The 15,169-nt window shown below is 40.5% G+C and overlaps 1 protein-coding gene across 6 annotated transcripts in view; it reads left to right on the top strand.

Annotated features, from left to right (window-relative positions):
* The window catches only part of SDCCAG8 (SHH signaling and ciliogenesis regulator SDCCAG8), a 204,073-nt gene that overhangs the window by 16,609 nt on the left and 172,295 nt on the right, over positions 1-15,169 (top strand). For all 6 annotated transcript variants that reach the window (XR_014774790.1, XR_014774791.1, XR_014774792.1 and 3 more), the window contains exons 5-8: positions 326-451; positions 5,267-5,407; positions 8,978-9,042; positions 9,349-9,537. Coding sequence is in view for 2 of the 6 variants with exons in the window: in XM_084758220.1 (XP_084614346.1) it covers positions 326-451; positions 5,267-5,407; positions 8,978-9,042; positions 9,349-9,537 (521 nt within the window). In the remaining 4 variants the exon portion in view is untranslated. The remainder of the gene's footprint in view (positions 1-325; positions 452-5,266; positions 5,408-8,977; positions 9,043-9,348; positions 9,538-15,169) is intronic.

The raw sequence follows: 15,169 nt of genomic DNA, 5'->3' as shown, positions 1-15,169 counted from the left end.
ATCAGTCGGCCTCACTAGAAAAAGGTCTTAGATAACCATTTTAAATAAGACTTTTCTCTAGGTTTTGATTCTTTGAAGAAACAAACTTCCAGAAAAAGAACCCATTTGTGATATGGCCACCACTAGGCCTCCAACTGCCCATTAAGTAACCCAATATTAGGTAGTGTTCCATAATGGTGGGTTTCCTTTATTGCCTTAATATAATTGTATGCCAAGAATTTGGTGGTATAGGCCTTCCATAATTTATTTCATGTTGGGTTCCATACTAATTAATATAAATATTGCTTAAAATGCCTTAATGTACGTTGATTTCTGCTTTTTATAGGATGAATTGTCTGGGATGAAAAATAGGGTGCAAGTAGTTGTACTTGAGAATGAAAGGCTCCACCAAGAGCTGAAATCTCAAAGACAGGAGGAGACGCTGCGGGAGCAAACACTTCTGGATGCATCTGTGAGTGGCGCTTATAACCGTGATCTTTTATTTTGACTGTTTCCTCCTACTCTTTCTCCCAGCTTTTCAACTATGTCCAACCTTTTGATATAATATTGTCATCTATCAATATGCTCAAATGCTCAAGGACTGTGAAATTGAGTTACAAAGAAAAAACCCACAAACAAACAAAAAAACATAGCATTTTAAGTAAGTTGATGATCTTATGTTGGGCTACATTACATTCACAGCTATTCTGCAGCTCACATGGCCATTGATGCACAGTTTAGACATACGTGGTCCATCTCTCCTTGAAGTTAAGTGAAAGTGCCATGCCCAGATTTGTGTGTGACAGAACATGTGCCTGGAGGCCCCCAGTTTCTTCTCTGAGCATGCACTCATGCCTTTTCCATATGGAAAGAGGAACTTATAAGCACAACGTATGTCACACAGGAGGAACTGTACTGAATCTAGAAATGGGTCAGAACCTTATCCAGATCTGTTGACTTTCTCCATCTTAGTCAGATGAGCAGCACTGTGTGATAGCAAGAGCACTGGCCTGAGGGTCTGAGACTTGGAGCCTGTTCTGTGTCTGTAAGTTTTGCTTTCTCATGGCACTTACTAAGTAGTCAATCAGCCTGGCATGGCTGAACCTTATGGGTAGTTATTTCCTTTATTGATGGATTGAGACACTTTACCTTCTTCAGGGTCTACAGTGGGAGTTCCTGGGTTTCATTCCCCAAGAGTCACCAACATATTTCTGGTCTGGTTGGATCCTAGGAATATAAGCTTCAAGTTTCTCTGTGACCCTAGGCTCAAACTTTGACGAGTGGATCAGATGGTCTTTAGAGTCTGTGACACAAAGTTCTTGGAATTATGTTTAGATTTAGTATTTTCTCATTACTTATCAAGGATACTTTTATATTAAAAGTGTTTTTTTCACACTTTCACCATGGGGCACAACTAATCCTAGCCTGTTCTTTGTGAGACAAATTCCACCCTCCATGGAAGAGTCTCGATGTTTGCTGGTTGCAGCTTACTTTGTCATGGACATTGCTGTTTCTTGACTTAGGTGTCATTTGTAAATCAGCTCTGGGAAGAAGAGCATGTGAGAGTCTTGATGATGTCCTTATGTATCCTCTGATTTTGGTTTGGAAGCTCTCTTCCCCTAGCCTGATCCAGCTTTCTGGGTCCTGAGATGTGTGTGTGTGCGTGTGTGTGTGTGTGTGTGTGTGTGTGTGTGTGTGAGAATTCGCTGGTGAGAAGCACCTGATGTGTTGACTTTGAAAACTCATCAGTGGGCTGATGATTTGTGTCTACTTTGTTTTCCTGTGCTTATATTTACATTTGTGACAAGTTACTTACCCCTTGATATATAATTATGTTGAATCTTTATATAATTACTAAGAGTGGTGATTAAAATTTTTATCTTAGTGCTTATAATTTTAATGTCAAAATTTAAAAGGTATCACCGTATAAAAAGTCCTTGGGAATAGCTCATTTAAAGAATGCAGTCTTGTGCTTCTCTTATAATTACTTAGCAGTGAGTCAGTCATCCCGGTCTGGGACCCCAAGTGGGAGAAGAGGAAGTGAAGTGAGAGAGGAAGTCAGACAGACAAGTGAGTAAGAGGCCAGGAGAAGTGAACAGTGTATGGGGAAGGAAATGATGGTCACAGCACATCTGTCTTGCAGCCTGAGCAAAAAAGGTATTTGCCAAAAGAAAGCTACAGTCAGAGTCACAGAATAGTCAGGGTTCCAGAGAAGTGAAAACTGATGCAAGGACTGAAATGACTGATGAAGGTATGCCAGCTGGCCCTGTTAGCCTTCTGTGGCATCCACTGTTGCAGAACAGTTGTTCCCTGCTTCCTCCCAGGGTAGGTAAACAGATGTTTCACCAATGCATACTTCTTACTATGTTGGAATTAATATGAATAGAATTTATTGTTTTATTCATTATGTGGGTAAGCTAGGAATATTATCTTTCTCGGGCAAGAATATAGGCTTTTTCAGTGATTCAGATACTCACACTAAGTCTCAGCAATGCTGTTGGTTAATCTAAACATAGATTTCCCAGTGTCCCAATGTCCTCTTATGTACATAACTGGAATTCTGTAGTAATAACTATCATTTGTCATGATGGCATAGGTTTGTATCAGGCACTGTAACAAGCCTATTATTTATCTTATATTATTTCAGTTTCACAATAGCCATACAAAGCAGGTGTTATTGTTTGTATTTTTCAGAGGAGAAAGTTGAAAGATGTAGTAGTTAAGAATCCTAATTAACTGGTACACTGTCACAGAGCTATAAAGTGGTAAAGCAAGGACTGGAGCAGACTGTCTGACTCCTTGAACCCATTTACCTAACCTCATATTATGCATCTTGCATGCATATATTAGTAAGAGATGCTCGTATTGAATCAAGCTATGTTGTAGAAATGTTTCTCCCAGAGAGGAGAGAGTCTTTTCTGTTTCTTAGTGTTATCTCTGCATTTGCAGGCTAGCCAACAAGACTTGGAATTTCTGGCCTAGTTGATGATGTAAATATTATAGAAGAATGCTGATGGTTTTTTAAACTAAAATTATTCAGATTTTACATCATTCATCTTTAAAATATTTCTTAAATTCTCATGAAATTCCCCTTCAGGAAAGCTTTCTCTGTAGTTAAAAAGTCTAATAATAATCAAATATGTTACTTATTAGAGGTTTTGGCACTTATTCAAATATCTAGAATAAGATTTTTTAAGTAGAATGTTTCTGAGTCATTTTTGTTACTATGTTTCTGACAAAAAAAGAGTTTTTCAATGATTTTAAAGATTTAAAAGTATTTGTTAACTACTAGTCAAGTTCTTAAAAGCTATCTGTAGAAAACATGCACTTATTTCTATTTTTTAATTTTTATTAATTTATTCATATGACATCTCAATTGTTAGCCCATCCCTTGTATCCTCCCATTCCTCCCTTCCTCAGCTTCCCCCCCTACTCCCTTCCCCTATGTCTGTGACTGAGGGGGACTTCCTCCCCCTGTATATGCTCATAGGGTATCGAGTCTCTTCTTGGTGACCTATTATCCTTCCTCTGAGTGCCACCAGGCCTCCCCATCCAAGGGACATGGTCAAATATGGGGCACTAGAGTTTGAAGCACTTATTTCTAAATAATAATATTTTAAATCATGAGTCTGCAGTCTGTCTGAACACAGTAGGCACTGCACACATGCTTGCATTAAACTGAGTGTGCAAGACAATGGAATAGATTATCAGCACTGCTCTAGAGCGTGGGTGGCCATCTACAGACTTGTATGGCACTGGGTATATATTTCAGTGTTTGCCTTACCTTTAATTCTGTGGTGATGTGCATTTCTCCTCCTGCATGGTAGTAGCTGTTTCTGTTTGCTTCTGACGGCTGTTTATCCTGTCCCCCAACGCTCCTTTTTGAGTTCCTGACACCCAGGGCCTTCCTTGTGCTAGCCAAGGGCTCTATGACTGAGATACACCCCCACTCTATTACCATTTTTCCTAAAGAAAATTTGCTTTTGGAAAGATGGGGTGCATGCTGGTTTAGGGTATGATGGGGTAAAACACTTGTTTTTCTCTGTTCATCAGAGTTCCAACATACATTGCTTGGGTTTCTTTTGCTTCTGCAATTAGGCATCTAATGGTTTGATTGTGTTCGTATTCTAGCAGCCCAGTGTAGGAAGCGGGTCCACAGGGCAAGGGCTTGCTCCAATAAGCTGACCTATTTTAGAGTTCAATCACAAGTAATAGATCTGCGTGTGGCTGAGAATTCTGTCTGTCTTGGCTACAAATTGAGGGTTTCCCGGCTTCTTTCTTCACACTTGCCAGTCTGTTTTAACAACTCATAACAATTGGTGAGATGCTTTTTCCTGTTCTTGCTGGCTTATTTTAAAGGACATTATAAGGACCCCAGCCGATCAAGGAGATGGAAAGCTATGGGGTGCGAGATCTAGGATGTTCCTAAGTACAAGAGCTTGTTTCCACGGAACCGAAGTGTGCTACCCTCTTTGCACACTGATGTGTTCACCAATCCAGAAATTATTCAAAGCCCCATCATTTGGGATTTTAGGAAGGCTCCTTACATAGCCATGGGCGATTAAATAGTTTGCTAGTGACCAAACAAACCATCAGCCACTGGCAAGCCAGTCTCCAGTCTCTCATCTCCAGAGAAGAAGGATGCTAAGAGTTCCAGTCTTTTAATAAGGTTTCTGGTAAACCCTGCCCCCTTCCTGAAGCCATGAGAAACCCAAGTCATCTTATTAGCCTAAAAAGCCCTCATCACTTATGGCTATGTAGGTCTTAGGAATTCCTGTAGCAGGAGCTATGAGCTCATACCAAATATCATATCAAAATATGGTCTTATCACTCAGAAAATGGCAGGAGCATAAATACTGCAGCCAGATTCCTAGGGTTCAAATCCTCACACTCTATCCTTGTGATCTTTAACAATTCATAAAGTACATAAAACATGTCTAACATTTTTTTCCACTATGACTATTAGCCTCTCTGGAATATGGAAAATAAAAGACTGAGAGTGAGTTATCAGTTTGTAGAGTGTCTGCTTTCTGAGGAGAATGTTGACTACATACACAGGCATCCTGGCTTCTCTGTGGATGTTCAGGTTCTTCCCTGCACATGTGGGCACTTGCCCTGGACTCCCATTGTGCAGCATAACCCTAGTAGCAGGAGCATGCAGAGAGCTCTGACTTCCAGCTTCAGCATGCATGCTTTCCTCATGAGTGGGAGACTTGCTTCCATTTATAGTCTGCATGCTTAGTTAATGTTGAATGCCAGCTGCAACTAATGGTGCATTTTATTTTAGGGAAATATGCAGAATTCCTGGATTAAGACAGGAGAAGATTCTAGGGTGGATGAAGCTGCAAAGAGACCATTTTCTCATGGCGATGCCGAAACTGGCAAAACTGCATCCTCTGGTGATGCTGAAAAATGGAAGTTAGAGCTGGTGAGTGTGGGGCGTTTTCTCTTATGCATCTCATTTTATTCTCTTGGGTTTACACCAGGAAGTAGAGTTGTTGGCTTACACAGTCGTTCCTCACCTTTGCTCCTTGGAGCTCGTCATTTCCCCCCGCCCTCCAGCTCACCAGTGCTCTGTTCTGCCTGCTCACATCACTCTTGAACCCCTCCAGTGGACTTGTCATGTCAGTTTCTGAATTTTTTTCTGTTCTACAGTTATTCTTGGTTCCTTTTTGAACTTCGCCAGCTTTCTCTAGTTCTTTGGCTGTGCCTCTCCTTGCTCTTTGGGTGCATTTAAGGCAGTTGTTTATAACCTTCTTAAATGTAAATACAGTGTCTGGTTTCTCAAAGATTTTTCTTTTCAGTTTATCCTGTTCATGACCCTACCACCTTGGTTCCCCAACTTTCCCAGAAAGTTGAATATATTCATATCTGCAGTCATTGTCTCGCATTCCCCTATGACACCTGGCAGTGCGTTCAGCCTGCTCATTTTAAGGTTGCAAGTGATCTATCTGTCTCATAGCAGTGAAACCATTTGTACCAGTTCAACAGGCTCTTCCTTAACATCCCTATTGAACAACATAATGTACATTCATTAAAGTACTCAAAGGTTTACAGCCCAGTGATTTATCTCTTAAAGAGCACTCACAAAATTATCTTCTGAATCGTTTTTTTTTTTCAGTAGTTCTTGTACGCCACAGTCTTTTCCGTGCCCCTGCCATCCACTGACTTTTCGTTCTGTAGCTAATCACCGTCCTGACTTTCACAAACACATTACTAAACATTCTACTTGAATCTTGTCAATTAAAAAAATGTCGTATAGTTGGACTCTTACAGCGGTATGTATTCTTTCATCTCGCCCCATTCCCTCTCCTTCTTTCTCTCTCTCCATCTCCTCCACCCCCTTTCTCTTCCAAATTTGGTTTGGCTTTTAGAGACAGGGCCTCATATAGCCCCGGGTGGCCCTGAACTCACTGTGGTGCCACATCTGCCTTTGAACTCAGTCCTGCCGCTACGTCTCAAGTGCTGGGATTACGTGTGTGTCCCAACAATTTATCTGTCATTCCCACCACTGCATTTCTAGATCTCCCCGTGTTACTGCACGTAGCGGAAGCGTGTCTGTTTTCACTGAGGCCCACTGCATGACTGCACACAATTAGCTTATCTAGTGCTGACTGTTCTCTTTTAGCTTGGGTGTTGGTGTGAGTGTTGCTGCAGGGAACATGCATTATGCCTGTGGGCGTTCACCTCACACATTCTTGGTCTTGGGCTACATCCATGGTCAACCTACATATCAGTGACTGTCTTTCCAGTCATTCCTTACTAGTTTACCCCAGCAGCCAGTGGCACAAGAGTTTCCCGATGTTCCACAACCTTCTTTAAATGCTGTTGGTGGCACAAGAGTTTCCTGATGTTCCACAACCTTCTTTAAATGCTGTTGGTGTTTTTCTGATAAATCTGTGTGCATTTGCTTGGGGTGTTTGTTTTTTATGTGTTTGTTTATTTCATACGAGGTCTGGCTATGTAGCCTAAGTTAGTCTGGAACTCACTATGTACCCCAGGCTATCCTTGAACTTATGGCAAACCTCCTGCCCTAGAGTGCTCTGGTCCTTATTCTGTTACAGTGACTTGATATGTTGATTTAGGGAAGTTCTTATGTATTCAGGTACAAGGCCTTACACACACACACACACACACACACACACACACACACAGATTTTACTACTTAAAGTAAGGTTGAAGTCTCACTAAATGGCATGTTTTGTTTTTGTGTTTTTTTTTTTTTTTTGAGACAAGTTTTCCCTGTTATACAGAGCCCTAGCTGTCCTGTACTCTCTCTGTAGACCAGGCTGGCCTCAAACTCATAGGAATCCACCTGCCTCTACTTCCCGAGTGCTGAGATTAAAGGCATGAGCCACCATGCCTGACTAGTGGCTTACTTTTTAATTCTTCTGATAGCTAATTGCTTGCTTTGGTTACAAAGATTTCATTGCTTATCAATTGTATAGTGCTTTCTGTGTCTTTAAAAAGTCTCATTTTACCTAAACGCAGGATGTTATCCTAAAGTGTTTTCTGGAGAGTATGTCTGTGCCTTTTCCATTTAGTCAGACAGTCTGCCTGGACTTCATCTTGGCATGTGACGTGAAGCACACAGATCACATTTTATTTTTCTCATGTGTTTATCAATACATCAGAGCTCTATTTACTGAAAAGGAGGTCTTTTGCCCTCATGGTTTAGTTTTTGCATTTTGTTTTTGTGGTTTTGAGGGTTCAACCCCACACCTTCACACACTGTACGGCGAGCACACTCCTGGGAAGCCTCCCCACGTCAGTGTGCCTTTCCCCTAGCTTAGGAGCGGCTCTGCTTCTGTCCCATTGTGCTCACACCAAGCTGTCCTGATTATTACAGCCTGAATCAGGTAGACCATGTCTTCTGGAATGTTATTCTTTTTCCAAAATTGTATCTCTATTATTTTGGCCTTTTGCATTTCCAAATATATTGAGGAGCTTTATTTAAATTGCCTTTTTAATGTATATGATTTTTGGGAATTGATATCCTTATAATGCCATTTCCCCCATCCTCGTGAGACTGTATACAAGTCCAGTTACTTAAGGCATCCTTGATTTTCATTAGGTTTTTTTTTTTCCCTTTGAGATGCTAGGAATCAAATCATGATCCATGCACAGCTAGACAAAGCACTGCACTGCTCAGCTATAGCCCAGGATGCCCTGGAGCCTGCCTGCTCTATCCCAGGCTGGCCTAGATTCTGGCCTTAGAACGTGCAATCTTCCTGCATGCACCTCTGGAGTGCAGTATAGAGAGAGTATCCCACCATACTTGGCTGTTTCCAGGTTCTCCAAATCAAGGATGCCCAAAGACATGGTGTCTTTAGATCCTGTCCTAGAAATCACCCTTCAAGCCTTGACTTATGCTCTAGGAAGCCTAATGTATTTCTTTTGGCTGGATTAGGAAGCTTTGCATCTTTAATTCTCTTTCCCCCCTGTTTATCACAGTGCCTTTCTGTTCCTTGCAAGAGTAAGCTCTTGCTGAGGTTTAAGGTACCTTGTGTAGATACCTAAAAAGTGCTTGTTAAATGATAGATTGTGTACAGAGTCAGCTTTCAGATGGGTGGCCATTTGGGTTTCCATGGTAGGCATTAAACTCTTAGCCTTTCCCATCGAGTATATGTGTATATGGCAGGCCAGGCATGCTTCACTTACAATGGGGATTCCGATAAGGTTTCAGCTTTACCACCATGAACCTACTAAGTGACAATCAACTTTCTGCAAAGTCACCCTTTTAAGGGTAAGACCCGATATGTACAATTTTGAATGAAAATAAAAGTTGTAGGCGGTCACTAGTTTGGGAACTAGAGGTTCTTTATTGATATTCACCTGATAATCATGACAGCAGAGTTAGAGTAAGCTAGTGTAAATGTCCCTGTAGCCTTGATTTCCTGCTGGGTAAGAGAAAAAAAACTTGAGTTAATATTTAGAATTTTTTTTTTTAATTAAAACAAGACATGGCAAAAATGTGCTTTTCTGCCCTGTTCCACAGGACAGGCTGAAACTCACATACGAGGCGAAGAGTGACCTTCTGGAATCTCAGCTGATGCTTCTGAGGTGAGGTGAACCTATCCATTCCCAGATACAGCAAACACACGGGCTTCTTGAGGTAGAGCTACAAGGGTTCTCCAAATGAAAAGTACTTGACATCACTTCATATGTAGTACTAAAAAAAATGAAGCAAGCACTCCCATGATTCAAGGTTGTGATAAAATTTCCTGAGATATCATGTGTCAAGTGTCTCTTTCCTTTTGTCCCTCTGGTTAATACCAAAAGTGGCACTAACAGTTCTCTCTGTGGCTTCATTTGAAAGTGCTATGCTTTTCCTGGACTTAGCCTAGAATCTTTTCACTTTCTTTTTAGGAAAGAGTTAGTTGAATATCAGAAGAACTGTGAGGATCTTAAGGAAAGACTGAAGCATAAAGAGTCTCTCCTCGCTGCTAACGCGTCCAGCCGTGTGGGTGGCCTCTGCTTGAAATGTGCTCAGCATGAGGCTGTTCTTTCCCAGACCCACAGCAACGTGCACATCCAGACCATTGAGACACTGACTAAGTAAGTATGCACCACGCGTCGCGTCCGGAGCCCTTGCCAGTGGAGGGTACTGTGTCTCTAAGGGGCATTGTGCCCTTTCATCTCATGCTAAGTCACATGCAGATTTTAGATGCTTCCTTCGCTGTAGCTTCCGTGAAGAAAGAATGGCTTTGGTCTGGTCTGCCAGCTGTGGGTAACCGTGTCACTGAACAACTCATTTTATTTCTTAGTTCAAATCTCACTTGAAGTAAGAGAAGTGAAATAGAAAAGCTTCACGGGTCACCCAGGGCAGTGACCCTAGCCTTCACGCTATCCTTCATAAAGCTGAGTGATGTGAACTCCCTGGATTGCACCGTATCTTGGATTTCCTGTGTGGTTTAGGCAGAATGGGCATTCAGCACATCTTCTTCATGTACCTGTTGCAAAGGAAATTATGATTTAGTGGGAGGAGGATACAGTTGTCAGGGCACTGGCAGATGAAGGCTAAGTTGGGAGCGATTCTAAAAGAGCTTTTGTCCAAGTTCTCACCAAGGCTGAAGTGCCACCATCCTCTCTGTACATCTCTTGATCAAGTTTCACTCCCCCGGGGGAAGTCTTTTTTTCTGTAGAGTTTCATTCATTAGAAATAGAAAGTTATTGGTTATTATAGGATTCAGTGCTGCTCTGCTGTCTGTGCTTTCTTTCCTGTGTTCGTTACTCTTCTCCCTCCTCTGTCTGCTCTGCTCATTGCAAAAGCACAAACAGCATCCGTTGCGGAATTATTCCCTCACTGAGCCCCGCCCACTTGGTCCTCAGTTGCCTTCAAGCTTTCTTGCGTAGTTTTAGAATACATCACATCCACTTGAAAGCATCACTGATGTTTTGTGCGTTGTTTCCGCTCTGGGTCCTGTCCGAGCACCTGGTCCTGGGTGGACACTCAGCCGTCATGCTGCTTGTCATGTGATTGCTTACCAGTCTGAGATCCTGGAGTCAGATTTGGTGTGCAGACATGCAGTGACTACGATCACTAAAGGCAGACAGATCTTGCTTTGTGTCTTGACCTATAGACACTTTGCTTCATTGCTCTAAATGGACTACTCTGCTACTTGGGGGAAATCTGCTCCTTTGTCGGGTTTTTACCAATGCTGCTTAACCTTGTGACCAGGAGCACTGGGTTTTGGAGCAGACTGCCTTGGATGTATGCTCTAGTCCTTCTGCTGTTTTGCTGTGTAATTTCACTAAAGCTAGTTAACCTTTCTCGGCCTCTGTTTTCTCACTTTTAAAATGACACTAGGTATTCTGAATAATAGTTGAGATGATAGCTATACAGTGCTTTGCATATGTTCAGCACTCTCCTGCTGAGATATATGTAGGCACTAAATACCAACGCCTCCGTACTTCACCGGGTGTAAGGAGGCTATGGCTCTGTGACTGACTTGGACACATAATTAATGCCAGTCGAGATGACTGGTACTTGATCAGCAGTGGTGGTCTTGATTGTGTCAAATATATTATTAATTGTTATTAAAGCTTTTATATATATTCAATAAAGCAAACATATATATGTAATATTTTTCATACCCAAATAATATATAGTGAATGTTTGTTATTTGACAAAGTCTGAGCTAAGCAATTGGAAATAAAAAAATAAATAAATAAAAATAAAAACAAGCCAGTCTCCTTTGTGGTGGCGCACACCTTTAATCCCAGCACTTGGGAGGCAGAGGCAGGTGGATAGCTGTGAGTTCGAGGCCAGCCTGGTCTACACTGTGAGTCCAGGACAGCCAAGGCTAAACAGAGAAACTCTGTCTCAAAAAACAAAAAAACAAAAACAAAAAAAAGCATTTTTCTGAGTCAGGTATTATCATGCCTATTTATAATTTGGAAAGCAGTAGCTAAGAGAAATTAAATTTTTCTTTGTATTTGAAAAAAAAGAATAGAACTGTACTTTACAAAATTGAATTATATATAAAGAGACAAATGTGATTAAAATTATGTAAGTATTGGAGGTAAACTGGTAGCCTTGTACTTGTGTCCTAAGCATGACATGCTAAAGTGAAAGTCAAAAACAGAAAAAAAAAATTATTCCCTTGATCTATTAAAAAAATTAACACATAGGCACTGAGCATGGTAGCCCATACCTATGGTGACAGCTCAGGCTAAAGCAGAGGACTCTAAGCCAACTCAAACTACATAGCAATGTCCTGTCTTACAGAACATGAGGTTGGGTATGTATCACAGTAGGGTGACAGTGATCTAAGGCCCAGGGCTTGGTTCCCAGTACTATAAAATAATTTTAATTGATTAATTTAAATTTACTTAAAATAAAATATTTCATATTATAGCAAAGATTGGGAAAATACTTGCTATGTATAACTAATAGTACAGTATATATGTAAGTAGTTTTGAAATAAAACATGGCAAGCTGTCTAGTTGCACTGTGAGAAAGGAAAAGGAACTGTAAGAGAGGAGTCAGTATATGAGGAGTTATTCACTCAACTTGTATTTAAGGAAATTCAAGCTAAGAAAAACCTAATCTTTTGGGCTGGTGAAGATTAATGATGGCTGATTCCAGTGAGGCCAAGATTAACTAAACACGTTTCATGCTGGGCTAGGAGCACTATGAAATTAGCACGGCTACTTTGCAGGGTGGTGCAGCACTTTCTGTTAATATTTAATTTATGCATTATCGTTTCCTATGAAGAAAAGCTCATATGTGCGCATAGGAAAGCATGCACAAAGAATGCTTCTGTGGCATTATTTGTAATGGTATCAAAGCCTGAGTATCCTCAAAGGGAGTAATTAAACTGTGGTATGATTTATGGAAGGATATGGGGCTGGAGAGATGGCTCGGCCAGCAAGGCTGCTGCTTTCTGACAAACTAGATGATCCAGGACGATCCCTGGGAGCCCACAGAGTGGGAGGAGTGAACCAATTCCTGCAGGTTGTCCTCTGACCGCCACAGGGGCACTGTGACACATGCACATGTAACACACACACACACACACACACACACACACTCACACACACTCACACACACACTCACATATACTCACATGGACACAGGCAAAGTAAATAAATGTAAAAAATTAAGAATTGTATGCACACCCACATACACAGTTCACATAAACTTGCACACACACATACACACACATAAAGAAGTGTAGAGGACCCGTGTGAACTAATGTGAGACTAACTCCAAAATAAATAAAACTACTAAGGATAACACTAATACAAAACCATTTGATTTTCTAGATCAAATATGGTATTAGATATTTTCTCTAGGTTCATAAATGTATGTAGAAAGAGATTTGAAAGAATACACACCAGATATTTAACAGTGGTTAACACTGGAAAAGTAGAGAAGGGCTATTAGAATTCAAGATTTGTTTCACACAGTCTTTATTCCTATTGGTAACTAATTTTACACAGAGATATGATTGACAAATAAAAATTAAGACAATGTTTTATATTAAGTAGATTTCCAAGGCAGTTTTAACTAGTTAGTCTAGTAAAATCAGTTCACAAATAAAATTAGCATATACTCCCTATTACATTAGCCTTCTAGGTTGTGAAAAATGTGTCAGACGGAGGTTACAGTGTTTATATTGATTGAATGTCTGGCTTCCATTTAGAAATTAGATTCTTGTCAGTTCTGAATTCTGTTTTCGTTATCGTAAATTTGATTTCAGCTTCTGTAAGGAAGTGCCAGCCTTCTTAGTTCCCGTTCCTGCTCTGTCAGCCAGTGTGGCTGTATGCTCTGCCTCAGCAACAGAACAGGGTGAAAGGTTTCTGCTTTGCTTATTTTTATGGATTTTTTGGGGTTGTATGGCTCTCTTTGTCTAAGTGGTATTTAGACCTTTCCAGCTTATTAATGTGCAGTGCTGCCTACTGAGCACAACACTGACTTTGAAAAGCAACCAGCAGGTCTTGAGTTTGGTTTCTAGTTCTGTGCATAGAAAGTCAATACATGCTACATGGTCTTAATGTAGGATTTGAAAATTGCACCTTAAATATATTAACCCAAAGAGTTTGCCAGAGCCTTTTTAAAAAGTGGTCTTGTGAAATCGCCTGTCACTGACTCATTCCACCCTGTGCCAAGTACTGTTTTGGATCTCTGATTCAGGAGTGACCGGGGTGATGATAAGAAGGGGATGAGGCATAACATGGGAGCCAGACCACCCACGGATTTGTGGTGTTTATATCAGGCGTGTGGGGATTTGCAGTGAGTAACTTAGATTTGTTGATCTTGGTTGTGTTTTTAAGTTGATTTGAATTCTTCTGAATTCCCTTCCACTTGGGCTGCTTCATGCTGTAAAGTAGGTCAAAGTAACATTAGCTTCCTCTAGTCTTTCTTAATGATCAGATGTAATGGTTATCAAGGTGGTAGTTCAAAATTCTTCAGAGAAATCCTATTTTCATTAATTTTTTTAAAGGAGAAATGATTCCCGTGGTGCTGTCCTGGGATTTTGGTCCGTTTTGTGATCATCGGCAGGCTTCTGTCCAGTTGGCTTTGAAAACTGTAGCGGGGAGCTTTCCAAAAATGAGGAACAAAGAAAGGGTTCATCAGCCTCATAGACTTTTCTCAAAAACAGTAGTAATACTGCTTATTTAAATGATGCTTATTGTAAATGTTTGAAATAGACAATGACTTAAAGCATCGTTTCCTGGTTACTGATCAAGACAAAGTTGATGTATATCCCTTAAAGCAACCCTTTCCTCTGTGTGCTTACACACAGTTGAAGTTGTCGTGCACGTGTATGTGTTTGAGCACGCATGCATGTGAATGTCAGAGAACATCTTTCAGGAGTTGTCTCGCCCCTACCAGTAGGTTCTTGGGATCAAATTCAGTTTGTCAGTCTCAACAGCAAGCCCTTTGCCCTCCGTGAGCCGTTTTACAGGCCTCGTGCATTTGCTCTTCTTGTCATTTATTTTGTTGAGCATCTACTATGTGACAAATACTACTCCTGATAGAGGATGCCCTGAAAATAAGCCAAGTGGATTAAAGATGTCCCCCATGAGAAGCTGGTCTGTTGGAGCTTGCCTGTTGACCTGTTCAGCACACACTGAGCTGCTCTACATTCTCTTCGGAGTTGGGAACCTTGTCTTTGTGATGCTGTAGTATCAGGGCACATAGGGGATGCCATTGAGTTATAGCGTTTGCTATTCAGTAACTCTCAGATACATAGGGAGGCGACCATATAGTTGATCTGTGATTCTTAACTGATGATTTTCTTCTAGAATGATTGGCCCTTTGGGTTGTATATCCTGTGAAGCTAATTCCCCTTTTATGTTATTTAGACTTTTTTTGGAAACTCAAATAAGTACAAATTCTATTTTGCTTGTATTCAATTTATTTTTTTATCTTAGTTAAATCTGCTTTTGGGTTTTCTACTTTCCACATAATTATGCTTCATAATATTTAATCACAACAATTTACTGTTTTTATTTCATTTAGAATAAAAATTAAGTAATTTTCATCAATTAAAACAAATCAAGAAGCTCACCATAATTCCATGAATTTTATGCTATTTGTAACAATTTGTTTTTTAACAAAAAGAGCTTTTATGAATGTGTTCGGCATTCCTTGTTTCTTAAAATGTGGCTGTTTTTCAGATACCACAGATAGTTTAAATTCTTTTCTTCAAGAGATTTGTGAAATGGAGTCATTGGT

The sequence above is a fragment of the Acomys minous genome, assembly GCF_964271855.1.
Source record: "Acomys minous genome assembly, chromosome: 1".
Taxonomy (NCBI): domain Eukaryota; kingdom Metazoa; phylum Chordata; class Mammalia; order Rodentia; family Muridae; genus Acomys; species Acomys minous.
Note: the sequence above shows the minus strand (reverse complement) of the source record. Positions and strands in the feature narration are given on the sequence as shown.